Source organism: Coloeus monedula, assembly GCF_965178545.1.
Source record: "Coloeus monedula genome assembly, chromosome: 34".
In the NCBI taxonomy this organism is placed as follows: Eukaryota; Metazoa; Chordata; class Aves; order Passeriformes; family Corvidae; genus Coloeus; species Coloeus monedula.
The window spans coordinates 1,289,883-1,309,917 of record NC_138814.1 but is presented as its reverse complement, the minus strand read 5'-3'; the positions used below and the strand labels follow the sequence as shown (position 1 = coordinate 1,309,917).

General features: G+C 58.3%; 2 protein-coding genes across 3 annotated transcripts; both read right to left on the bottom strand.

Moving 5' to 3' along the window:
• Positions 1 to 6,087: 6,087 nt before the first annotated feature.
• On the bottom strand, positions 6,088 to 11,988 carry JOSD2 (Josephin domain containing 2). Of its 2 annotated transcripts, XM_082299879.1 has the most exons (5): positions 11,877 to 11,988; positions 10,190 to 10,379; positions 8,500 to 8,625; positions 6,697 to 6,891; positions 6,088 to 6,558 (listed from the first exon to the last, which is right to left on the bottom strand). In XM_082299879.1, the coding sequence occupies exons 1-5, from the start codon at positions 11,896 to 11,898 to the stop codon at positions 6,459 to 6,461; spliced, it is 633 nt and encodes a 210-aa protein (XP_082156005.1). In that variant the 5' UTR covers positions 11,899 to 11,988; the 3' UTR covers positions 6,088 to 6,458. The 2 variants fall into 2 exon arrangements, with proteins under 2 accessions (XP_082156005.1, XP_082156006.1); XM_082299880.1 differs by lacking the exon at positions 8,500 to 8,625.
• Positions 11,989 to 12,290: 302 nt separating this feature from the next.
• Positions 12,291 to 19,593, bottom strand: ASPDH (aspartate dehydrogenase domain containing; the record flags this gene model as incomplete). The annotated part of the gene is made up of 7 exons (XM_082299861.1): positions 12,291 to 12,328; positions 12,435 to 12,586; positions 13,395 to 13,630; positions 14,407 to 14,556; positions 15,257 to 15,341; positions 17,651 to 17,792; positions 19,539 to 19,593. 7 exons carry the CDS (start codon positions 19,591 to 19,593, stop codon positions 12,291 to 12,293), a joined length of 858 nt encoding a protein of 285 aa, XP_082155987.1.
• Between the last annotated feature and the right edge of the window lie 442 nt (positions 19,594 to 20,035).

Sequence of the window (20,035 nt, the reverse complement as noted above, 5' to 3'; positions counted from 1 at the left end):
TTTCCCAATTTCCCCCTTTTCCCCCCTATTTTCCCCTTTTCCCCATTTTTCTCCTTTCCCCCCCATTTTCCCTTTTTTCCCCAATTTTCTCCCTTTCACCCCAATTCTCTCTTTTATTTTTTCCCCAATTTTCTCCTTTTTTTCCCCACAATTTTCTCCATTTTCCCCAAATTTCTCCTTTATTCCTTTATTTTCTCTTTTCCCCAATTTTCTCCTTTTTCCCCCAATTTTCTCCTTTTTCCCCCAATTTTCTCTCTTTTTTCTTTATTTTCTCTTCCCCCCCCAATTTTCTCCTTTTCCCCCAATTTTCTCCCCTTTTTTCCCAATTTTCTCCTTTTCCCCCCATTTTTCTCCTTTTTTCCCTACTTTCTCCTTTTTTTCCTTTATTTTCTCTTTCCCGCCAAATTTTCTCCCCTTTTTCCCGATTTTCTCCCTTTTCCCCAATTTTCTCCTTTTATTTTCCTTTATTTTCTCTTTTCCCCCCAATTTTCTTCCCCTTTTTGCCCAATTTTTTCCTTTTCGTCCCAATTTTCTCCTTTTTTTTTCCTAATTTTTTCCATTTTGTCCCAATTTTCTCCCCTTTTTTCCCAATTTTCTCCTTTTTTCCCCAATTTTCTCCCCTTTTCCCCCAATTTTCTCATTTTTTCCCCAATTTTTCCCTTTTTTCCTCACTTTCCCCCCCTTTTCCGTCTCTTCTGCACCCCGGCATTTCCTAAACCCCCCCAAAAAACGATTCCAGGTTTGGGTTCGCTCCTGGAGATCCGGAACTTTTTAATAAAAAAAAGGTGGAAAAAAAGGAAAAAAAGGTGGAAAAGGGGGGTGAAAAATGGGGGAAAAGGGGAAAAAAAGGGGAAAAAACAAAGAAAAGAGGGAGAAAACGAAAAAAAAAGGGCAAAAAAATTAAAAAAAAAACCGAAAAATGAAACGATGAAAAGGGGTGAGAGCGAGAAAAGGGCAAAGAAAGGGGAGAAAAAAACCTGGGAAAAAAGCGGCGCCACCCAGGGAGGGAAAAGAGGGAAATTTGGGTTAATTTTGGTTAATTGGGATTAAATTAAGGCGAATTTCCAAGAGCAGCAGAGTGGCGCAGCGGGAGCGTGCTGGGCCCATAACCCAGAGGTCGATGGATCGAAACCATCCTCTGCTAATTCCTCTTTTTCCCATTTTTTCCTCAGTTTTCCCCTTTTTGCCCCTCAATTTTCCCTTTTTCCCTCTAATTTTTTCTGGGGTTTCCCTCATTTCCCTCAATTTCCCCCTCAATTTCCCAATTTTCCTTCAATTTCCCCCCTTTTTCCCCCTCATTTTTCCCATTTTCCCTCAATTTTCCCCTTTTTTCACTCATTTTTCCTCTTTTCCCCTCATTTTTCCCATTTTCCCTCAATTTTCCCATTTCCCCTCAATTTCCCCCTTTTTACCCCCTCAATTTCCCCTTTTTTCCCCTCATTTTTCCCATTTCTCCCTCATTTCCCCCTTTTTTTCACTCAATTCCCCCTTTTTTCCCCAATTTCCACTTTTTTCACTCATTTTTTCCTGTTTTCCCCTCATTTTTCCCATTTTTCCCCTCAATTTCCCCTTTTTTCCCACAATTTCCCCTTTTTTTCACTCATTTTCCTCCTTTTTCCCCCTCAATTTTCCCATTTTCCCTCAATTTCCCCTTTTTCCCCTCATTTTCCCCCCATTTCCCTCATTTTTCCCATTTCTCCCTCGATTTCCTCTTTTTTCCCCTCAATTTCCCCCTTTCCCCTCTCATTTTTCCTATTTTCCCCCCAGTTTTCCCATTTCTCCCTCAATTTCCCCCTTTTTTCACTCATTTTCCTCCTTTTCTCCCTCAATTTTCCCATTTTCCCTCAATTTCCCCCTTTTTTACTTGATTTTCCCCTTTTTTCACTCATTTTTTCCTGTTTTCCCTCTCAATTTTCCCATTTTCCCTCAATTTCCCCATTTTTACCCAATTTCCCCCTTTTTTCCCTCAATTTCCCCCTTTTTTCACTCATTTTTTCCCATTTCCCCCCTCATTTAAAAAAGGAGGAAATGCGGAAAAAAAGGGGGAAAAAGGAGGAGAGAAAGGGAAAAAATGAGGTGGGAAAGGTGAAAAAGGGGAAATAAAAAGCGGAAAAGGGGAGAAAATGGGGAAAAAATGGGAAAAAAAAGGAAGGGGAAAAGAAAGTGGAAAAGTGAGGAAAGAGGTGAAAAAAATCAGGGGCAATGGTGGAAAAACGGAGTAAAAAAGGTGGGAAAAGCCCCAAAAAACAAAAGCGGGGAAAAGCAAAAGGAATTTGGGGAGGAAAAGGAGGGAAAGGTTTGAAAAAAGTGGGAAATGTAAAAATAAAGGGGGGGAAAGTTAAAAAAAAAAGAGGGGAAAAGTTAAAAAAAGGGGGGAAGTTTAAAAAAAATTGGGAAAGGTGAAAGAAAAAGGGGGGGAAAGGTAAAAAAAGGTGGAAAACGGAAAAAAGATCAAAGGGAAAGAAAAAGGGAGGAGAAAAGGTTGAAAAATGTGGGAAAACGGGAAAAAAAATCAAAGGGAAAGAAAAAGGGAGAAGAAAATGTTTAAAAAAGGTAGGAAAAGGTGGGAAAACGGGGAAAAGATCAAAGGGAAAGGAAAAGGGAGGAGAACATGTTCAAAAAAGGTAGAAAAAGGTGGGAAAGGTGGAAAAAGGTGGAAAAAGATCAAAGGGAAAGGAAAATGGGGAGAAAAGGTTGAAAAAAGGTGAAAAACGGGAAAAAAAGCGAAGCGGGAAGGCCTCGCGGGGCCCCCCCGGGACTCGAACCCGGGTCCCGCCCGTGCCGGGCGGAGCCGCTGCCGCTGCGCCACCGCGGGGGAGGGGGCGCGGGGGCGGCTCAGACCCCCCCAACCCCAGGGTGGGAGGGGGCGCGGGCGGGGTTGGGGTCTCGGGGGGGTGTGGGGACCCCCGGGGGGGGAATTTGGGGGGGTCTCGGGGGGGTTTCAACCCTCGGGGGGACACGAGGGGGGGAGGGAGGGGGAGGAGAGGGGGGATGGGGGGGGGTCCGCAATTAGGGGGGTGGGAAAGGGAGGGGAAGGAGGGGGTGGGGGGGGTCTGTCGCCTTTTTGGGGAGGGGTCTCAGGATGGGGGGGGTGTCGGGATGGGTGGGGGAGGGGCGGGGAGGGTGATGAGGCCCGAGGGCGGCGGGGCGAGCGCGCGGCGCCGTGGCTTAGTTGGTTAAAGCGCCTGTCTAGTAAACAGGAGATCCTGGGTTCGAATCCCAGCGGTGCCTCTCTTTGCCCTGCTCGGCGGCGACTATCGCGACAGCACGGCCGTGGGTTTTTTCTTGTCCGCGTCGCACCCGCCCCCTCTTTCTTTTTTTTTCTTTTTTTTTTTTGTTTTATTTGATTAGAAGTTGTTTTTCAATGAAACGCCACGAAAAAAAGGGGCCCCGCGAGGCGGGTGGGAGAATCGGAAGCGGAAATAAGTAGGGGGAAAAATAAAGAAAGAAAAAGCGAAGTTCCCTGACCGGGAATCGAACCCGGGCCGCGGCGGTGAGAGCGCCGAATCCTAACCACTAGACCACCAGGGAGGGCTGAGGAGCACTGTGCGCCGGCGCCGCCAGATCCTGCGCGCCGCGCGCTGATTGGCTGCGCAGGTGGGGAGTAAATGTCAATCAAAGCAGAGAGCCAATCGGAGATCGCTTCAGGGTTGGTAGCGCCCCGCCCAGCGTTGCCCTCCTCTCGCCCCCGGCGGTGTGGGGAGGAGATTTGGGGGCTTTGAGGTGGAATTCGGGGATTTTGGGGTGAAATTCGGGGATTTTGGGGTGAAATTCGGGGGTTTCGGGCTGGAATTCGCGGCTTTGGAGGGGAAATTCGGGGATTCGTGTGCGAAATACGGAGATTTTGGGGCGAAATTCGGGCATTTTGAGCTGCGCGGCGGCGGCGCCTCCGGAGCCCCAGTGCCGTGCGCTGATTGGCTAATTTGGCCCATACAGCGTGTCAATCAACGTGGACAGCCAATCAGAGCGCGGCTCGCGGCGGTCCCGCCCCCGCCTCAGGTTTCCCGCCCTCGGCGCTGTGGGGGAGAAATTCGGGGGTTTTGGGGGTAAATTCGGGAATTTTGGGGCGAATTTCGGGAATTTTGGGGCGAAATTCGGGAGTTTAGGGTGGCATTCGGGGGTGTTGGGCGGAACGTGGGGGTTTTGGGGTAGAAAAAGGGGATTTCGGGGTGGAATTTGAGTATTTTGAGGTGAAATTCGGCTATTTTGTGGGTAAATTTCGGGATTTTTGAGGGAATTCGGGGATTTGGGGGTGGGGATTTGGGGGCAGAATCAGGGATTTGGGGGCAAAAATCGTGGATTTTGGGCAAATTCCGGGGACTGGAGCTGGAATTTGGGGATCTGAGGGTGGAACCCGGGGATTTTGGGGAGAAAATTGGGGATTTTCCGCTGGAATTCCGGGATTTGGGGTAAAATTCGGGTGGTTTGGGGCAAAGTCGGGGATTTTGGGGCAGAATTCCAGGATTTGAGGATGAAATTTAGGGATTTTGGGGAAATACTCAGGGATTTCGGGGCAAAAATCGGTGATTTTGGGGTGACATTCCGGGATTTGGGGTGAAATTCGGGGGGGCTTGGGATGGAATTTGAAGGTTTGGGGGTGAAATTCAGGGATTTGGGGCAAAATTTGGAGGTTTGGAGGTGAAATTTGGAGAATTTGGGGTGAGATTTGGCAATTTGGGCTGGAGTTCAGCCATTTTGGGGTGAAATCCAGGGATTTGGGGTGAAATTTCGGGGTTTGGAGGTGAAGTTTGGAGATTTTGGGGTGAAATTCAAGGATTTGGGCTGGAATTCGGCCATTTTGGGGTGAAATTTGGGGGATTTGGGGTGAAAATTTGAGATTTTGGCGTGGAATTCGAGGATTGGGGCCAGAATTTGGCCATTTTGGGGTGAAATCCAGGGATTTGGGGGGAAATTTGGGGACTTGGAGTTGAAGTTTAGAGATTTTGGGGTGAAATTCAAGGATTTGGGGTGAAATGTGGGGGTTTGGGCTGGAATTTGGCCATTTTTGGGGTGAAATTCAGGGATTTGGGGGGAAATTTGGGGACTTGGAGTTGAAGTTCAGAGATTTTGGGGTGAAAGTCAAGGATTTGGGGTAAAAATTGGGGGTTTGGAATGAAATTTGGACATTTTGGAGTGGAATTTGGTCATTTTGGGGTGAAATCCAGGGATTTGGGGGGAAATTTGGGGATTTGGGGCTGGAATTCGGTCATTTTAGGGTAAAATCCAGGGATTTGGGGTGAAATGTGGGGATTTGGGGCTGGAATTTGGCCATTTTGGGGTGAAATCCAGGGATTTGGGGGGAAATTTGGGGATTTGGGGCTGGAATTTGGTCATTTGGGGGATGAAATTCAGGGATTTGGGATGAAATGTGGGGATTTGGGGCTGGAATTTGGCTATTTTGGGGTGAAATCCATTAATTTCGGGTGAAATGTGGGGGTTTGGGGCTGGAATTTGGCCATTTTTGGGTGAAATCCAGGGATTTGGGGTGAAATTTGGGGGCTTGGAGCTGAAGTTTAGAGATTTTGGGGTGAAATTCAAGGATTTGGGGTGAAAATTGGGGGTTTTGGAATGAAATTTGGAGATTTTGGAGTGAAATTTGGTAATTTGGGCTGGAATTTGGCCATTTTAGGGTGCAATTCAGGGATTTGGGGGGAAATTTGGGGGTTTGGAGGTGAAATTTGGAGGTTTTGGGGTGAAATTCGAGGATTTGGGCTGGAATTTGGCCATTTCGGGGTGAAATTTGGAGATTTTGGGGTGAAATTCGAGGATTTGGGCCGGAATTCGGTCATTTTGGGGATGAAATCCAGGGATTTGGGGTGAAATGTGGGCATTTGGGGCTGGAATTTGGCCATTTTGGGGTGAAATCCAGGGATTTGGGATGAAATGTGGGGGTTTGGAGCTGGAATTTGGCCATTTTGGGGTGAAATCCAGGGATTTGGGATGAAATGTGGGGGCTTGGGGCTGAAATTCGGCCATTTTGGGGTGAAATCCAGGGATTTGGGGTGAAATGTGGGGGGTTTGGGGCTGGAATTCGGCCATTTTGGGGTGAAATCCAGGGATTTCGGGACAAACACGAGGAGCCAGAGCTACAAAGAATCGCTTTTAATCATTTTTGGGGTGGGGGGAGGGGATTTAAAGCCACGGAGCCCCCCTGGGGTGACCCTGAGGTGACCCTTGGGGTGTCCCTTGGGGTGTCCCCAGGACAATGCCACCCTCAGGTGTCCCTTTGGGGTGTCCCTTTGGGGTGATGCCACCCTCAGGGTGTCCCCCAGGACAATGCCACCACCCTCAGGTGTCCCTTTAGGGTGTCCCTTTGGGACGATGCCACCCTCAGGTGTCCCTTTAGGGTGTCCCCAAGACGATGCCAGCTTGGGGTGTCCCCTTGAGGTGTCCCTGGGACGATGCCACCCTCAGGTGTCCCTTTGGGACGATGCCACCCTGGGGTGCCCCCCGGGCCATCACTCCGGCCTCAGCCACGTCCCCGCCTCTTCCACGTCCCGCGGCACCACCAGGAACAGCTCCGAGGCTCCGGGGGCCAGCGCCTCCCGCAGGAACTCCCTGAAACAGCCCCGCAGCTCGGTGCCAGCCCGGTGCCAGCCCGGTGCCACCCGCAGGAACTCCCTGGAGCAGCCCCGCAGCTCGGTGCCAGCCCGGTGCCACCCCGGCAGCGCCCCCCGCCCGCCCGCAGGTGCCCACCTGAGCTGCGGCTCGCCGCCGATGGCCACGGGGGCGGCCAGTTTGGAGTCCAGGTTGTAGAAGGTGGCCCCGAGGCGACGAACGCCGAGCCAGTGCGGGCGGGCGAGCGGCAAGCGCAGCGGGCCCAGGGCCACCCGCGAGGGCACGTTGAGCAGGAAGCCCAGGATGTGCGGCACGGCCAGGCGCTCCAGGGGGCTGGGGGGGCACGGGGGGGGTCAGCAAGGAGGGGAGGGGGTGGGGGAATTTGGGGAGGGGTCCCGGGGGGTGTCTCCGAATTTGGGGAGGGGTCTCCGTGTCCCTTGTCCCACCGCACAGGCACCGAGCGCAGCGCGACAAGGAGAGATTTGAGAGGTCCCAAATTTGGGTTGGGGGCTCGGAAGGGTCCCAAATTTGGGGAGGGGTCCCAGGGGGAGCTCCATAATTTGGGGAGGGGTCCCCAGGGGTCCGTCCCCAATTTGGGGAGGGGTCTCACCGCCGCTTCTCCCACCCCACAGCCACCAACCCCAGCATGACAAGGGGGACTCTCAATTGGGTTGGGGGGCTCAGAGAGCTCCCAAATTTGGGTCGGGGGTCCTGGAGGGGTCCCAAATTTGGGGAGGGGTCCCGGGGGGGTTCCATAATTTGGGGAGGGGTCCCTGGGGGTCCGTCCCCAATTTGGGGAGGGGTCTCACCGCCGCTTGTCCCACCCCACAGCTGCCAGCCCGAGTGTGACAAGGAGAGATTTGAGAGGTGTCCATTTGGGTTGGGGGTCTTGGAGGGAGCCCAAATTTGGGAAGGAGTCCCAGGGGGGCTCCAGAATTTGGGGAGGGGTCCCAGGCGTGTCCCAAATTTGGGGAGGGGTCCCGGGAGGTGTTTCCGAATTTGGGGAGGGGTCTCCGTGTCCCTTGTCCCACCGCACAGGCACCGAGCGCAGCGCGACAAGGAGAGATTTGAGAGGTCCCAAATTTGGGTTGGGGGCTCGGAGGGGGTCCCAAATTTGGGGAGGGGTCCCAGGGGGAGCTCCATAATTTGGGGAGGGGTCCCCAGGGGTCCGTCCCCAATTTGGGGAGGGGTCTCACCGCCGCTTCTCCCACCCCACAGCCACCAACCCCAGCATGACAAGGGGGACTCTCAATTGGGTTGGGGGGCTCAGAGAGCTCCCAAATTTGGGTCGGGGGTCCTGGAGAGGTCCCAAATTTGGGGAGGGGTCCCGTGGGGGCTCCATAATTTGGGGAGGGGTCGGTGCCGAATTTGGGGAGGGGTCTCACCGCCGCTTCTCCCACCAGACGGCCGCCAGCCCGAGTGTGACAAGGAGAGATTTGAGAGGTCCCAAATTTGGGTCGGGGGTCCTGGAGGGGTCCCAAATTTGGGGAGGGGTCCCGGGGGGGTTCCATAATTTGGGGAGGGGTCCCTGGGGGTCCGTCCCCAATTTGGGGAGGGGTCTCACCGCCGCTTGTCCCACCCCACAGCTGCCAGCCCGAGTGTGACAAGGAGAGATTTGAGAGGTGTCCATTTGGGTTGGGGGTCTTGGAGGGAGCCCAAAATTGGGAAGGAGTCCCAGGGGGGCTCCAGAATTTGGGGAGGGGTCCCAGGCGTGTCCCAAATTTGGGGAGGGGTCCCCGGAGGTGTTTCCGAATTTGGGGAGGGGTCTCCGTGTCCCTTGTCCCACCGCACAGGCACCGCGCGCAGCGCGACAAGGAGAGATTTGAGAGGTCCCAAATTTGGGTTGGGGGTCCCGGGGGGGTTCCATAATTTGGGGAGGGGTCCCGTGGGGGCTCCATAATTTGGGGAGGGGTCCATCCCGAATTTGGGGAGGGGTCTCACCGCCGCTTGTCCCACCAGACGGCCGCCAGCCCGCGCGTGCCCAGCGCTGCCATCACCACGTTCACGTCGTAGTTGCCGGTGCCCAGCGGGCTCCGGTGGGGGTTGGGCCGCGAGTTCGGGGCCAGCCTGGGGAGGGGGCGGCGCTGAGACCCCTCCCCAAATTACCCCATCCCCCCCCCCCCGAGACCCCAGACTCAATTCGGGGAGAGCGGCCCCTCCCCCCTCCCCAAATTTGGGAAAGCCCCCCTGAGACCCCTCCCCAAATTTGGGAAATCCCCCCTGAGACCCCTCCCCAAATTTGGGAAATCCCCCCTGAGACCCCTCCCCAAATTTGGGAAAGCCCCCCTGAGACCCCTCCCCAAATTTGGGGAATTCTCCCCAAGACCCCTCCCCAAATTTGGGAAATTCCACCCTGAGACCCCTCCCCAAATTTGGGAAATTCCCTCGGAGACCCCTCCCCAAATTTGGGAAATCCCCCCTGAGACCCCTCCCCAAATTTGGGAAATTCCACCCTGAGACCCCTCCCCAAATTTGGGAAATCCCCCCTGAGACCCCTCCCCAAATTTGGGAATTCGCCCTGAGACCCCTCCCCAAATTTGGGAAAGCCCCCCTGAGACCCCTCCCCAAATTTGGGAAATTCCCTCGGAGACCCCTCCCCAAATTTGGGAAATCCCCCCTGAGACCCCTCCCCAAATTTGGGAAATTCCACCCTGAGACCCCTCCCCAAATTTGGGAAATCCCCCCTGAGACCCCTCCCCAAATTTGGGGAATTCTCCCCAAGACCCCTCCCCAAATTTGGGAAATTCCACCCTGAGACCCCTCCCCAAATTTGGGGAATTCCCTCGGAGACCCCTCCCCAAATTTGGGAAATTCCACCCGAGACCCCTCCCCAAATTCGGTAAAGCCACCCTGAGACCCCTCCCCAAATTCGGGAACCCTCTCCAGGACCCCCCTGAGACCCCCACCCCAATTCCGCCCCCCCTAAACCCCCCCCAAACCCCCTCCCCGAGCCCCCCAAATCCCCCAGGACCCCTCCCCAAATTCAGGAACCTCCCCAGGACCCCTCCCCGAATTCGGGACCCCCCCCCAAGACCCCTTGGGGACCCCCACCCCAATTCTGTCCCACTTAACCCCCGCAAACCCCCTCCCCGAGCCCCCCAAAGCCCCCCAAGCCCCCTCCCCAAATTCAGGAACCCCCCCGGGACCCCCCAAACCCCCTCCCCGAGTCCCCCAAACCACCCAAGACCCCTCCCCAAATTCAGGAACCCTCCCCAGGACCTCCGTGAGACCCCAAATCCCCCCAGGACCCCTCCCCAAATTCAGAACCCCCCCCCAAACCCCCCCTGAGACCCCCACCCCAATTCCACCCCCCCTAAACCCACCCCAAACCCCCTCCCTGAGCCCCCCAAACCCCCCAGGACCCCTCCCCAAATTCAGGACAACCCCCTGCGGACGCCCCCACCCCAATTCCGCCCCCCTAAACCCCCCCCAAACCCCCTCCCCGAGCCCCCCCAAACCCCCCAGGACCCCTCCCCAAATTCAGGAACCTCCCCAGGACCCCCCTGGGGACCCCCCTGAGACCCCCACCCCAATTCCGCCCCACTTACCCCCCCCAAACCCCCTCCCCGAGCCCCCCTCCGCCCCCCCCACCCCCCGGGGACCCCTCCCCGAATTGGGTCTGGGGTCTCACTGCCGGCAGATGCCGTCGGCCGCGGCCTTGCTGAGCCAGGGCCGCTGCAGGAGGTTGTTGAGGGCGTGCAGGGCGCAGAGCTCCAGGCGCTGCCGCTCGTGGTACAGCCCCCCCGAGACCCCCCCCAATTCGGGGAGACCCCCCCCCAAATCCCCGACGGCTCCACCAGAACAGGGGGGGGAGGGGGGGGCTGCAGGGAGAGAGGGGGAGGGGTCAGAAGGAGGTGGGGGAGGGGGGGTTACACCCCGAAATTCCCTCAAATCCCCCCAAAATCCCCCCCAGGACCCCTCAAAACCTCCCAAAATCTCCTCAAATCCTCCCAAAATTCCCCTCCAATCCCCCCAAAATCCCCTCAAATCCCCCCAAAATTCCCTCAAGTCCCCCCAAAAATCTCTCAAAATCCCCCCAAAATCCCTCAAATCCCCCCCCCCCAAAAAATCCCTCAAAATCCTCCAAAAAATCCCTCAAATCTCCCCCAAAATCCTTCCAATCCCCCCCAAAATTCCCCCCAAATCCCCCCAAATCTCCCAAAATTCCCCCAAATCCCCTCAAATCCCCCCAAAAACCCCTCAAAATCCCCCAAAAAAATCCTTAAAATCCCCCTCTCAAATCCCTCCCCCAAAATTCCTCAAAATCTCTCAAATCCCTCCAAAATCCCCTCAAAAATCTCTCAAATCCCTCCCCAAAAATCCCCAAAATCCCCCCCAAAATCCCTCAAATCTCCCAAAAAATCCCTCAAATCCCCCCCAAATTCCTTCAAATCCCCCCCAAATCCCCTCAATGCCCCCAAAAATCCCTCAAAATCCCCCAAAAAATCTTTAAAGTCCCCCAAAAAATCCCTCCCCCAAAATCCCCTCAAAATCCCCCAAAAAATCTCTCAAATCCCTCCCCAAAAATCCCCCAAATCTCCCCCCAAAAATCTCTCAAAATCTCCCAAAAAATCCCTCAAATCCCCCAAAATCCCCTCAAATCCCCCCGAAGTTCCCCAGGACCCCCCCCCAAAATCTCCCCCAAATCCTGGGCCCACCCCCCCCCTTGAGACCCCTCCAGGACCCCCCAAATCCCCAAAACCCCCCCCAAATCCTCCCCCAGGACCCCCCAAAACCCCTCTAAGACCCCCCCAAATCCTCACACAGCCCCACCCAGAGACCCCCAGAACCCCCCAAATCCCCCCCCCCCCCAAATTTCCCCCAGAACACCCCAAAATCCCCCCAGGGCCCCCCAAAATCCTTCCCCAGAACCCCCTAAACCCCCCCAGGACGCCCCAAATTCCCCAAAACCCCCCCAAATTCCCCCCAGGACCCCCCAAAACCCCTCTAAGACCCCCCCAAATCCTCCCACAGCTCCACCCAGAGACCCCCCAGGACCTCCCAAAACCCCCCCAGGACCCCCCAAAACTCTCCCAGGACCCCCCAAAAACCGCCCCAGGACCTCCCCAGGACCCCCCGAAAACCCCCCCAGGACCCCCCAAATCCCCCAAAACCCCCCCAGGACCCCCCCAAACCCCCCCAGGCCTACCCAGCCCTTCCCCCCTCACGGGCCCTCGCCGCGGCCTCCGCCTCCTCCCCCGCCCCCAAACCCCCTCCCGCCGCCCCAAAAACTCCCCCGGGCCCCTCCTGCCCTCCCCGAGCCCCCCCAGGACCCCCCGGGACCCCCCAAAATCCCCCCCGGGCCTCCCCCTCCTCACCCCTCTCGTCCTCCGGGGCCATGGCGGCCGCTGCTCCCCGTAGGCCGCAACTACAACTCCCATCACGCCCCGCGCTCCGGCGGCCCAATCAGAGCCTCCCGACCTTCTCCCCATCATGCAGCGCGCACATCACCATCCAATCAGCGCTCCGCCTTCCCTCCCATCACCCCTTGCGCCGCAGCGCCCGCCAATCAGAAGCGAGCGACCTTCCTCCCACCGTGCTCCGCGCGGCGTTTCCCCCAATCAGAGGCGCCCGTCCCCTCCCTGCCGCCATGATAAGAAGGGCGCCACCTCCGCGGGCTTCGGGGGGGTTTTATTGTTCCCAAAATGTCCCAAAATGTCCCAAAATGCCCCCAAAATGCCCCCAAAGTGTCCCCGGGGGTGTCCCCAGGGTGCTCCCGGCGCGTCGCGGCCTCAGCAGAGCTTGACACAGCCGCCGTGTCCGGTGCAAGCTGCGGGGAGGGGACACAGAGTGAGCGGAGGGGCCATTTTGGGGCCATTTGGGGGCATTTTTGGGGGCATTTTTGGGGGCATTTTTGGGGCATTTTGGGGCCGCACCGAGCACGCTGCTCCAGAAGCTGTGGCGGGTGGCGCTGCCCGTGACCGCGCCGGGCCCCGCGGGGTTGCGGCGGCTGCTGGAGACGCTGAGGGCGCGGCCGCCCTCGGACACCGCGGTCACCTCCACGTCCACGATGTGCCAGTCCGGGACACTGCGGGGACAACGGGGGGCACCGGGGGTGGCACCGGGGGGACACGGGGGGGACACGGAGGGTGGCACCAAGGGGACACCAAGGGGGGACATGAGGGGTGCCAGGCGGGGACAATGAGGGGGCACTGGGGGGACAACAAGGGGACAACAAGGGGGGCACCGGGGGGACACGGGGGGTGCCAGTCCGGGACACTGCGGGGACAGTGAGGGGCACCGGGGGTGGCACCAAGGGGACACCGAGGGGACACTGCGGGGACACGGGGGGTGCCAGTCGGGGACACCAAGGGGACACGGAGAGGTGGCACTGGGGGAGCACCAAGGGGACACTGGGGTGGCACTGGGGGGGACACGAGGGGTGCCAGTTGGGGACACTGGGGACAACACGGGGGGCACTGGGGGTGCCAGTCGGGGACACTGCGGGGACAATGAAGAGGCACTGGAGGGCACCAAGGGGACACCGAGGGGACATTGGGGGGGACACGGGGGTGGCACTGGGGGGGACACTGGGAGTGGAACAGGGAGGTGGCACGAGGTGGCACAGGGCTGCAGGTGACATGGACAGGTGGCACTGGGAGGTGACACTGGGGTGACACAGGGAGGTGCCAGGGCCCGGTGCCACACAGGGCCAGGTGCCCACAGGGACAGGTGCCACAGGGAAGGTGACAGGGGAGGTGCCACAGGGACAGGTGCCACAGGAGGTGACAGGGACAGATGGCACAGGGGAGGTGCCCCAGGAGGTGCCAGGCCCAGGTGCCCCAGGCCCAGGTGCCCCCAGACCAGGTGCCCCAGGGCCGGGGGGCAGTGCCCACCTGGGGTCGGCCACCAGGCAGGCGGTGACGCCGTCGAAGCCCAGGCGTGGCGCGGCCAGCGCGGCGGCCGCCATGGCATTGACGTTGTTGGGCAGCAGGGCACAGAGCGGCCGCAGCGGCCCCTCGTAGAGCACCGCCCGTGCCCCCCCCGGGCCTGGCACCGCCGCCAGCCGCTCCCGCAGCCACCCCTGCGGCCGGAGACTGCCCGGGGCCTTGGTCATGGTCACCTTGAGAGCCTGGGGGGCACCGGGGGCATGGGGGGAGAGGGGGGACAGGGAGGGGACGGGGAGGGGACAGGGAGGGGACAGCCGGACACGGGGTCGGTCCCAAGGCCAGGGACTGCCCCAAACGCTGTCCCCAGTCCAGCCACTGAGCCCAGTCCCCCCCAGTGTCCCCCCAGTGTCCCCAGTGCCCCCCAGTCCCCCCCAGTGTCCCCCCAGTGTCCCCAGTGTCCCCCCCCAGTGCCACCTGCAGTGCCCCCCCAGTCCCCCCAGTGTCCCCAGTGCCCCCCCCAGTGCCCCCAGTGTCCCCCCAGTTCCCCCAGTGCCCCCAGTGCCACCTGCAGTCCCCCCAGTGCCCCCAGTCCCCCCAGTGCCCCCAGTTCCCCCAGTGCCCCCCCCAGTGCCACCTGCAGTGTCCCCAGTGCCCCCCAGTGTCCCCCCCAGTGTCCCCGATGTCTCCAATGTCCCCCCAATGTCCCCCCAGTGTCCCCAGTGCTCCCAGTGCCACCTGCAGTGTCCCCTCACTGTCCATACTGGCGATGTCCCCAGTGTCCCCCCAGTGTCCCCAGTCCCCCCAGTATCCCCAGTGTCCCCCCCCAGTCCCCCCAGTGCCCCCAGTGCCCCCAGTGCCCCCAGTGCCCCCAGTGCCACCTGCAGTCCCCCCAGTGCCCCCAGTCCCCCCAGTTCCCCCAGTGCCCCCAGTGCCCCCAGTCCCCCCAGTGTCCCCCAGTCCCCCCAGTGCCCCCCAGTGCCCCCAGTGCCCCCAGTGCCCCCAGTGCCCCCAGTGCCACCTGCAGTGTCCCCTCGCTGTCCATCCTGGCGATGTCCTCGCAGCCCCACAGGGCCCCCCTGGGCACATAGAGGGTGTGGCCGCTGCGCGCGGCCGCTGCCCGGAGCCGCCGCTCGGTGTCGGGGTCAGCCAAGGCCGTGGGGGAGCCCACCTGGGGTCAGGGGGTCACTGGGGTCACTGGGGTCAGGGGGTCACTGGGGTCACTGGGGTCAGGGGGTCACTGGGGTCACTGGGGGGGTCACTGGGGTCAGGGGGGTCAGGGGGTCACTGGGGTCAGGGGGTCACTGGGGTCACTGGGGTCAGGGGGGACATCGGGGACAGGGGGACAATGGAGAGGGGCCAGCGGGGCCGAGGGGGACCCAGCCAGTGCCCCCCAGTGCCCCCCCAGTGCCCCCCAGTGCACCCAGTGCCCCCCCAATGCCCCCAGTGCCCCCCGAGTGTCCCCAGTATCCCCAATGTCCCCAGTCCCCCCAGTGTCCCCCCAGTGACCCCCAGTGTCCCCCAGTGTCCCCCCAGTATCCCCCCAGTGTCCCCCAGTGTCCCCCCAGTATCCCCCCAGTCCCCCCAGTGCCCCCAGCGTCCCCAGTGCCCCCCGAGTGTCCCCAGTAACCCCAATGTCCCCCAGTGTCCCCCCAGTATCCCCCCAGTCCCCCCAGTGTCCCCCAGTATCCCCCCAGTGTCCCCCAGTCCCCCCAGTGTCCCCCAGTCCCCCCAGTGTCCCCCAGTGTCCCCCAGTGCCCCCCAGTGCCCCCCAGTGTCCCCCAGTGTCCCCAGTGCCCCCAGTGTCCCCCCAGTGTCCCCAGTGCCCCCCAGTGACCCCCAGTGTCCCCCAGTCCCCCCAGTGTCCCCACCATGAAGTCGGCGTGGGCCAGGATCTCCTCGCCGTGCTCCTGGACCACGCACGGATGGGCCACCTCCACCACCAGGTCCACAGCCCTGGGGACAGCGGGGTCAGCGCGGGGTCAGCGCGGGGTCAGCGCGGGGTCATTGGGGTCAGAGGGGTCAGAGGGGTCATTGGGGTCATGGGGTCAGTGGGGTCAGAGGGGTCAGAGGGGTCATTGGGGTCAGAGGGGTCAGTGGGGTCAGAGGGGTCAGAGGGGTCATTGGGGTCAGAGGGGTCATTGGGGTCAGAGGGGTCAGTGGGGTCATGGGGTCAGAGGGGTCATTGGGGTCAGAGGGGTCAGAGGGGTCATTGGGGTCAGTGGGGTCAGGGGGGTCAGAGGGGTCAGAGGGGTCAGAGGGGTCATTGGGGTCATGGGGTCAGTGGGGTCAGAGGGGTCAGAGGGGTCAGAGGGGTCAGTGGGGTCAGAGGGGTCAGAGGGGTCATTGGGGTCAGAGGGGTCACTGGGGACAGGGCCGGGCACGGGGGGGATTTTGGGGCGGTTTGGGGCTTTTTGGGGGGATTTTGGGGCAGTTTTGGGTTTTTTTGGGGATTTCGGGGCAGTTTTGGGGCAGTTTGGGGGGGTTTCAGGGATAATTTGGGGTGTTTTGGGGTGTTTTTGGGATAATCTGGGGTCTTTGGGGGTGTTTTGGGGTGGTTTTGGGGATAATTTGGGGTGGTTTGGGGTGGTTTTGGGGTATTTTGCGATAATTTGGGGTGTTTGGGGGTGTTTGGGGATCATTCGGGGTCTTTGGGGGTGTTTTGGGGATAATTTGGGGTGGTTTGGGGTATTTCGGGGCGGGTTTGGGGTTAATTTTGGGATAATTTGGGGTGGTTTGGGGATAATTTGGGGATAATTGGGGGTGTTTGGGGATAATTTGGGGGTGTTTCGGTTATAATTTGGGGTATTTTGGGGCTGTTTTGGGGATAATTTGGGGTGGTTTTTGGGGGTGTTTTGGGGGTGTTCTGGGGGTGTTTCAGGGCAGTTTTGGGGTATTTTGGGGTTTTTTGGGGGTATTTTGGGGCCGTTTCAGGGCGGTTTTGGGGTATTTTGGGGCAGTTTTGGGGTATTTTGGGGCTATTTTTTGGGTACTGGGTGTAGTTTTGGGGAAATTTTGGGTGTTTGGGGGCAGTTTTGGGGTATTTTTTGGTATTTGGGGGTATTTGGGGCAGTTTTGGGGTATTTTTGGGGTATTTTGGGGGTATTTTGCGGAGGTTTTAGGCCATTTTGGGGTATTTGGGGGTATTTTGGGGGGTTTGGGGGCGGTTTTGGGGCAGTTTGGAGGTATTTTGGGGTATTTTGGGGGTATTTTGGGATATTTTTAGGTATTTTGGGGTTTTGGGGGTGGGTTTGGGGTAATTTGGGGCAGTTTTGGGGTATTTTTTGTATATTTTTGAGTATTTGGGGGGGTTTTTTGGTATTTTGGGTATTCTGGGGCAGTTTTGGGGTATTTCGGGGTATTTTGGGGCAGTTTGGGGGTATTGTGGGATATTTTTGGGTATTTTGGGGTGGGTTTGGGGCAGTTTTGGGGCCGTTTTGGGATATTTTGGGGCAGCTTGGGGGTATATTGGGGCAGTTTAAGGTATTTTGGAGTATTTTGGGACAGTTTTGGGTGTATTTTTTGGGGTATTTTGGGGCAGTTTCGGGGTATTTTGGGCCATTTTGGGGCAGTTTGGGGGTATTTTGGGGCAGTTTTGGGGCAGGTTTGGGGTATTTTGGGGCAGTTTTGGGGTATTTTGGGGTATTTTGGGGCAGTTTTGGGGTATTTTGGGGTATTTTGGGGGGTTTGGGGGTATTTTGGGGCAGTTTCGGGGTATTTCAGGCTATTTTGGGGCAGTTTTGGGGTATTTTGGGGCAGTTTTGGGTGGTTTTGGGGCAGTTTCGGGTATTTCGGGGTAGTTTGGGGCAGTTTTTGGGGCAGTTTCGGGTGTTTCGGGGCAGTTTTGGGGTATTTCGGGGTATTTTGGGCCATTTTGGGGCAGTTTCGGGGCAGTTTTTGGGGTATTTTGGGGCAGTTTTTGGGTATTTCGGGGCAGTTTGGGCCATTTCGGGGCAGTTTCGGGGCAGTTTGGGGCAGTTTTTGGGGCAGTTTCGGGTGTTTCGGGGCAGTTTTTGGGGCAGTTTCGGGTGTTTTGGGCCATTTCGGGGGAGTTTCGGGTATTTCGGGGCAGTTTTGGGGTATTTCGGGGTATTTTGGGGCGGTTTGGGGCAGTTTCAGGGTATTTTGGGCCATTTTGGGGCAGTTTCGGGGCAGTTTTTGGGGTATTTTGGGGCAGTTTCGGGTGGTTTTGGGGCAGTTTGGGCCATTCTGGGGCAGTTTGGGGCAGTTTTTGGGGCAGTTTCGGGTGGTTTCGGGGCACTCACGTGGCGGGCAGCCGGGCCAGCTCCCCGAGGCGCAGGGGGGGCGGCAGCTCCGAAAGGGCCCCCCCGGAACGGGCCCAGACAAAGGAGAGGGAAAAACCCCGGGAGGGGCCCTGGGAGAGGAGCCGGGAGGCCAAGAACTGCCCTGGAACCAGTACGGACCAGTTCGGACCAGTACGGACCAGTTCGGACCGGTACGGACCAGTTCGGACCAGTACGGACCAGTATAGACCAGTACGGACCAGTTCGGACCAGTACGGACCGGTACGGACCAGTACGGACCGGTACGGACCGGTACGGGAGGCCAAGAACTGCCCTGGAACCAGTACGGACCACTTCGGACCAGTACAGACCAGTACGGACCGGTACGGACCAGTTTGGACCAGTACGGACCAGTATAGACCAGTACGGACCAGTACAAACCGGTACGGGAGGCCAGGAACTGCCCTGGGAACCAGTAGGGACCAGTATAGACCAGTACGGACCAGTTCGGACCGGTACGGACCAGTTCAGACCAGTATGGACCAGTTCGGACCAGTACGGACCAGTACGGACCGGTACGGGAGGCCAGGAACTGCCCTGAAACCAGTACGGACCAGTTCGGACCAGTACGGACCAGTACGGACCGGTACGGGAGGCCAGGAACTGCCCTGAAACCAGTACGGACCAGTTCGGACCAGTACGGACCAGTATGGACCAGTACAGACCGGTACGGGAGGCCAGGAACTGCCCTGGGAACCAGTACGGACCAGTACGGACCAGTATGGACCAGTATAGACCAGTACAGACCAGTACAGGAGGCCAGGAACTGCCCTGGGAACCAGTACGGACCAGTTCAGACCAGTACGGACCAGTACGGACCAGTACGGAAGGCCAGGAACTGCCCTGGGAAGCAGTACGGACCAGTATGGACCAGTATAGACCAGTATAGACCAGTACAGACCGGTACAGGAGGCCAGGAACTGCCCTGGGAACCAGTACGGACCAGTATGGACCAGTATAGACCAGTACCAGTACGGACCAGTTCGGACCAGTACGGACCAGTACGGGAGGCCAAGAACTGTCCTGGGAACCAGTAGGGACCAGTATGGACCAGTTCGGACCAGTATGGACCAGTTCGGACCAGTATGGAGCAGTACGGGAGGCCAGGAACTGCCCTGGGAACCAGTACGGACCAGTATAGACCAGAACGGACCAGTTCAGCCCGGTACAGCCAGGTACAGACCAGTTTGGACCAGTACGGACCAGTTCAGCCCAGTTCATCCCAGTGTCCATCCCAGTTCACCCCAGTTCCTCCCAGTCCCTCCCAGTTCCCTCCCAGTCCCTCCCAGTCCCTCCCAGTCCCTCCCAGTCCCCCCCAATCCCTTCCCAGTCCCCTCCCAGTCCCTCCCAGTTCCCTCCCAGTCCCTCCCAGTCCCTCCCAGTTCCCTCCCAGTCCCTCCCAGTCCCTCCCAGTTCCCTCCCAGTCCCTCCCAGTCCCTCCCAGTCCCCCCCAATCCCCTCCCAGTCCCTCCCAGTCCCTCCCAGTCCCCTCCCAGTCCCTCCCAGTCCCTCCCAGTTCCCTCCCAGTCCCTCCCAGTCCCTCCCAGTTCCCTCCCACTCCCTCCCAGTCCCTCCCAGTCCCCCCCAATCCCCTCCCAGTCCCTCCCAGTCCCTCCCAGTCCCCTCCCAGTCCCTCCCAGTCCCTCCCAGTTCCCTCCCAGTCCCTCCCAGGTCCCCCCCAGTCCCTCCCAGTTCCCTCCCGGTCCCTCCCAGTTCCCTCCCAGTCCCTCCCAGTTCCCTCCCAGTCCCTCCCAGTCCCTCCCAGTCCCTCCCAGTCCCCTCCCAGTCCCTCCCAGTCCCTCCCAGTTCCCTCCCAGTTCCTCCCAGTCCCTCCCAGTGCTCCCAGTACCGAGCTGCCCGTAGCCCAGGATCCCAACGCGGCGGCACCGCGGCTGCTCCGCCATGGCCTGGGGGGGGCGGCTCATTAACGCTAATTAGCGCTAATTAACCTCGATCAGCCACTAATGAACACGAACTAACCCCTAATTAACACTCATGAACCCACAGCTCACCACTAATTAACCCGTAATCGACACTAATTAACCCGTAATCGACACTAATTAACCCGTAATCGACACTAATTAACAGGAACTAACCGCTAATTAACACTGACTAACCCATAATTCGCATGAATTAACCCATAGTTAACACTAATTAGCCCATAGCTACCCACTGATTATCCACTAATTAGCCCGATTAACCCGTAGTCAACCCTAATTAGCACTAATTAACCCGTAATCAACCCTAACACTAACTAACGCATAATTAGCACCAATTAACCCAAAAATAACATTAATTAACCCACAGCTAACCACTAATTAACCCGTAATCAACACTAATTAGCAC